The sequence below is a fragment of the Carassius gibelio genome, chromosome B2, assembly GCF_023724105.1.
Source record: "Carassius gibelio isolate Cgi1373 ecotype wild population from Czech Republic chromosome B2, carGib1.2-hapl.c, whole genome shotgun sequence".
NCBI lineage: Eukaryota > Metazoa > Chordata > Actinopteri > Cypriniformes > Cyprinidae > Carassius > Carassius gibelio.
In genome coordinates, this window is record NC_068397.1 from 30,409,668 (window position 1) to 30,415,667 (window position 6,000).

At 37.4% G+C, this 6,000-nt stretch overlaps 2 protein-coding genes across 5 annotated transcripts in view; one reads left to right on the forward strand and one right to left on the reverse strand.

Moving 5' to 3' along the window:
* sbno2a (strawberry notch homolog 2a) overlaps positions 1 to 6,000 on the reverse strand; it is a 32,364-nt gene that overhangs the window by 19,200 nt on the left and 7,164 nt on the right. For 3 of the 4 annotated variants that reach the window (XM_052547863.1, XM_052547862.1, XM_052547865.1), the window contains exons 5-8: positions 2,288 to 2,461; positions 1,248 to 1,322; positions 1,049 to 1,151; positions 23 to 183 (exon numbers count right to left, since the gene is read on the reverse strand). In XM_052547863.1, coding sequence (XP_052403823.1) covers positions 23 to 183; positions 1,049 to 1,151; positions 1,248 to 1,322; positions 2,288 to 2,461 — 513 coding nt within the window. The remainder of the gene's footprint in view (positions 1 to 22; positions 184 to 1,048; positions 1,152 to 1,247; positions 1,323 to 2,287; positions 2,462 to 6,000) is intronic. The other variant, XM_052547864.1, reaches the window with a different exon arrangement.
* On the forward strand, positions 2,865 to 5,784 carry LOC127950691 (E3 SUMO-protein ligase ZBED1-like). The gene is made up of 3 exons (XM_052547866.1): positions 2,865 to 3,978; positions 4,216 to 4,820; positions 4,911 to 5,784. The coding sequence occupies exons 1-3, from the start codon at positions 3,126 to 3,128 to the stop codon at positions 5,340 to 5,342; spliced, it is 1,890 nt and encodes a 629-aa protein (XP_052403826.1). The 5' UTR covers positions 2,865 to 3,125; the 3' UTR covers positions 5,343 to 5,784.

Below are 6,000 nucleotides of genomic sequence, written 5' to 3' on the forward strand. Positions count from 1 at the left end.
GAGAGAGAGAGCGCATGAGTACCTGGCAGGCGTAGATGATGGCCTCCAGCTGCAGGGCAGACAGCCGGCTGGAGCTAATGGTGCTGTCGGGAATGGACAGTGTGTAGGTGATGTCAGGAGGAGGAACGCTGGACAGTGTGTTGGTCTCCACCACGAAATCAGGATGAGAGTTTCCTATAGTAGCTGCACACATGTGAACACAGCAATTATTTGCCACGGAAGCAACACAAACTGTGAAATGGTATTGAGTTAATGCTGTATGGGCAGCATGATTTTTATTCAATTTAAATGTTTTTTTTTTGTTTTGTTTTTTTTTAAGACCTGCGCAAATACAAGTAATACAATATGTCAGGTGCACAAACTTTTTACTATGAAAGGCTGAAAACCAAATTTGAGGGCATTATATGACAATGTATATATTTTTTTACATTTAATTAACTTATCATTTCTACATTTATTAAACAACTAAAAAAAAAATTAAAATAAGATGTGATTCATGTTTCCCCCCCTTTTTCTTACTATATGGCGAGCCAAATAAAAAGTAAAATAAAATCATTGTCCTTACAGTACAAACCCACACAACCTCAAAATAAATTATATATAATTTTACTTAATTAGACAGTATGGGGCACACATTAAATAAGGAATACTTACATAAGATTTTATTCAAAATGTTTGACTATTAGTTCTAAACAAGTCCAAAATACACAGGACTCTTATTTTGAAATGTCTGTGTTGCTACTTCCAGCTGTCATTCAAAAACATAAAATATGGACTCTTTTAAGCATCTACAACATATCACACTATAAGACTATAAAGTAAACATTGTCATTACCCATTAACAGTAGATCATAAGCAATTGTTTGACATACAGTGGGTACGGAAAGTTTTTCACTCTGTTATATTGCAGTCATTTACTAAAATCATTTAAGGTCATTTTTTTTCTCATTGATGTACACAGAGCACCCCATATTGACAGAAACACATTTATTAAAAAAGAAAAACTGAAATATCACATGGTCCTAAGTATTCAGACCCGTCTATTTACATTTGGATGGTTTGTATTCGGCGTATGTGTCTGCGTGGCCCAACTCCTCCGTCTCTTCCTCGTCTGCCTCCTCCTCTTCCTCCAGCGGCGGAGGAGCAGCAGTCTGTGGAAATGAAGGAATGAAGGCGCAGGAAACAAAAGATGATGAAATGTGGTGAAAGAGAGGACAGAGTATTTTAGAGAAAAGGAGAGCATCTACCTTAAATCCTGCAACTGATGCAGACAGGAGAGCGCTAAGATCATCCAACCTACCAGAAAACGCGCTCAGGTTCTGCTGAAGAACACAGATACAGAGATGCTGAACACTCATGTGGAATTACACAAGAGAAATAGAAATATAGACTAATAGTCATCTAATATCAACTAATACTTAAAATGACCGACTATTAGTCGAGGACAGCCCTATTTAATAATAATTTACGATAAAAATAACTAATATTTAATGGATGCATACATTTCTTTGCTTTTAAATTTTAAGTTATTTTGGCAGAAAACTTTTTTTTTTAATCTCTGATTTTTGCAATTAAACGGAGTCAGGTTGGAAAATACAGAAATCTGTATGAATGCAAAAAACAAAAAAACAAAAAATCACATAAATAACTTATTAAACTTGAAATATTTTTTTTTTTAAAAGTTTTGCTCAGGGCTCTGCATTAAACCAGAGCACTGAACATTGATCCGTTTACAAAAAACACACCAATACACTGATGAATACTAAACATAAACTCATTAAAATAACCCAATTTATCAATTTACATCTAACCCAATAACTGTGCAATGTCAGAAATCTGCATTTACAGGTGTTTCTCTAATAGTGGCATTCAAATTTAATATTTTGTGTATCCGATTCTAAGTACTCCATTTGTTTTTGTGAGTTGGGATGTTAAATAAAGCATTAAAAACACCTTAGTATTTCAAAATATCAGCAGAAACGAAGAGCAAGCAAAGCCACATGTCCATGTTTCATGATTAAAGACATTAATGCACCTTTAAAGAAGGCATTTTCACAGAAAAAGAAGAACCAAACTGACCTGAAGGTTAAAAAAATAAAGTTTTTAGCAATGATATCTTGCCATTTTTAAAGTTGTTTACGCCGATACAGGAAAATGGTTTAATGTGTTTACATGACCACAAGCGTTGTTGGTTTATTAAGCATAATAGATTTAAAAATGTGCATGCACGCATCTGTGTGACCATTGAAAATGGTGAACATCTGAGAGAAGGACAGTGCATGAATACCTGTCTCTGACTGTGTCCGGGTGTATCCCAGTACATGGGTGCCGCGGGGCCTTCGGTGGATAACTGTGCTAGGCCATTGACCGCAAATCCTGAAGGGTCAGGATACTCGGACAGAGAATCAGACGGAGAGGAGAACAGTGACTGGTTGGACAGGTCATCTATGCACGGCAGATCCTGAAAATAACCACAAATAATCTGATCAGAATTACCACTTCAGTCACTTATATCATGTCTAAATCACATCATAACAGCTCAAGACTTTCTGCACTAGAAGAGAAGCTGCAAATCACCTCATACAGGGCTCCAGAGTGCAACCAATTTAGACATCTTTATAATTTAGATATCCATTAATTAGTGATGAAACAAAATTGACGCGCTGGTGGAAACAACACGAGGCTACAATAGTAAGGAGATATTTGAATTATTTACTAATAAACTGAGTCTGGGTCACAAGGATGAAGTTGCCTGTCTCGCCATTTCCTCAGACGCAAGAGAGAAATCTTTACGGATTATGATTATAATGAAAGAGTTTTTGTTTTCGATTTGATTTATTTTGTTAAGTAGTCATTTAAATCTTTCTATTAGGGCTGTGCGATATATTGAAAATATCGAAATATCGCAAATTCGCATATCGCGATATGCATATCGTAATGATTTGCGATAGATGATAAAGTAATACAAAGCTATTTATAGTTTTACGACACAGATTATCTGACACGCGGACGTTAGTTGTGTGTGTGCGTGCGCATAGCGCCCGCGTGCTCACTGCTCTGACGTCTGACCATCAACAAGCCAGCACGCAGTGAGTGACGCGCTCATAGCAAACTAATATGATAAAATGAGCCAGCCTGAGACATCCGCAGCTGCTGCCGACGATTTAGTGCCAAAACGAAGAAGCACCTCAAAGATATGGCAGTTTTTTGGATTTAAAAGAGATGACCACATGCAGACTGAAGTTATATGTAAAACATGTAAATCTCGTGTAGCAACGAAAACGGGAAACACTTCAAATCTGTTCAGTCACCTCAAAGCAAAGCACAACGATTTGTATCAGCTATGCTCTGCAGAAAAATCTTCAAGCTCAGGTGAATCAACCCTCGTTCACCAACCCAAGCAACAATCCATATCATCAAGCTTCGAAAGCATAACACCATATCCTGTAAGTTCCCGCCGTCATAGAGAGATAACCGAGGCCATTACACGCTATCTGGCAAAGGATATGGTTCCGATCGCCACAGTCGGGAAACCAGGGTTTTTGCACCTGATGAATACCATCGACAAACGGTACAACATTCCCTCTCGAACCTATTTTTCACGCATTGCTATCCCCCAAATGTACGAGCATACTCGCGACCGTGTCATGTTGGAACTGAGAGATGTCGAACATTTTGCGTGTACAACGGACCTCTGGTCCAGTAGGACAACAGAGCCGTACATTAGTTTAACGGTTCACTTTATTGACAAAGCCTTTAAGATGAGAAGTCTGTGCTTACAGACAGCATATTTCCCCAGTGAACACAGTGGGGAAAACATAGCGCTGGGACTGCGAGAGGCTTTGTCTGGCTGGAATTTGAATGAGGCGCGTCTAGTGTGTTTTACCACTGACAACGCAACCAATATGATCAAAGCGGCGGAAATAAATGGTTGGCCCCGACTACAGTGCTTCGGGCACAGACTGCACCTTGCTATTGGTAAGTCTTACTTTTTTTATATCAGAATATTTAATTAGTTATCTTAACATATAATAACTTTATTAAACACATCTTATTGTATACTGTCACAGATATTTTAGTGTTGATGATATTTAAATTAATAAAGAATTATACGTTAAATTATAGATGTAAGATTTATTCAAATTAATATTTAAAAAAATATGAAACCAGAACTTAATTAAAACGATTGAAACTATTTTATTTCTATTTATCCAGAAAATGCAGTCAAATGTGACACACGCATCAGTCGTGCTCTAGGAGTGTGCAAAAAGCTAGTGGGACATTTTTCCCATAGCTGGAAAAAGAAAGAAGCGCTAAAGAAAGCACAGAGAGAGCTTAACCTGCCAGAACATGGTCTGATCACAGAGTGCCCTACACGATGGGGCACTAAGCAACAAATGATGGAAAGGATCCTGGAACAGCAGAGGGCTCTGTCACAAGTTCTCTCTGAAAATCGGAGTACAAGACATCTGGTTCCATCTTGGCAGGACATTGAGGTCCTTGAGTCCGTAAACAAGGCATTGAAGCCACTTCAAGATTTTACAGATGCTTTGTCTGGGGAAGAATACGTGAGCATTTCCTATCTACTTCCAGTTCTTCGTTTACTGAACACACAAACCCTTGCTGCTGACGAGGAAGACACAGAGCTGACATGCTCAATTAAAACCAAAGTGCTGGGCTACATGGAGGCAAAATATGAGGATCCTGCAACCCAAACTCTCTTGAACATTGCCACTTTTTTAGATCCAAGGTTCAAAAAAGACTACATTCCTAAGGAACAACGGGAAGAAATTAGTTTAAGGATAAAATCAGAAATGAAGGTAAGAATATTTTATATAGCAAGAATGATTTGAGCTCATTAATAAAATATGGAGGTACTAATCATTATTTTCCTTTTCTTTTTTTTCTAGGAGGCACAACCTGCTGTTGCCATATCATCATCATCAGTGGGTGCTGCTGTGTCAGGTGCTGAGGCTGAGCCATGTCAAAGTGCCACAGCCACAAGTGCAAAGAGGATGAAGAAGTCTTTAGGAAGTCTCTTACAGACCTCAGTCACATCTCCCTCTGAATCCTCTGACCATGCAACCATTGAAGCAGAATTTAACAGCTACATTCTGATCCCCAAAATCCACAGTGAGCAGGACCCTTTGGCATGGTGGGGAATTCACAAGGTAAATTTCCCCCACTTAAGCAAGCTGGCGGAAAAATATCTTTGTGTGCCTGCCACTAGCACACCATCTGAAAGACTTTTCAGCACATCAGGCAATGTAGTTACATGTCAGCGTGCATCCCTGAAACCAAACAAAGTGGACATGCTGGTTTTCTTGTCCAAAAATCTTTAACAATTTTAGCATGAATGCTAAAATCTGACTTGGCAAAAACAAAACAAAAAGAGAGCAAAGAAGTAACTCCACTGTTTCTCAAGTGTTTTTGTTTACTTGAATGTTCATGTTTTCAGGTTGATGTAGGCCTAACTATATAGTGGAGCAAAGTATTAGTGATATTTTTATTTTCTGTTTGTTTACATTTTTAAAATGTAATTTTAACATTTAAATGTAATGTTAAAATGTAATTTGTGTTAATGCAACATAAAAAACTGCTGTTGTTCACTTTCAAAAGTTGTAGTGATTTCTTTCCCCTAAATAATTTGAAATTTTGGTTATATAATTTCTCTTAATACAATTTTAATTGATTTTAGAAAAAATAAATATCGTATCGCATATCGAATATCGCATTATTTAGCAAGATATCGCATATCGCATTTTTCTTCAATATCGCACAGCCCTACTTTTCTATAGATATATTTATCATGTCTGCGAGGCATGTTTTCACTGAGTGAATATTGTGGATGATATTGTGAGTGCACACAAATAAAAGTAGACCCTTTGCAGTTACGAATGATGTGTAAGGAGAATAAAAGAAAGAAAAAGAAATAAGAGAGAGATAAATATAGAAAAAGGAAGAAAAAGACAGACAGAAAGGAATAAAAAGAAAGAAGAG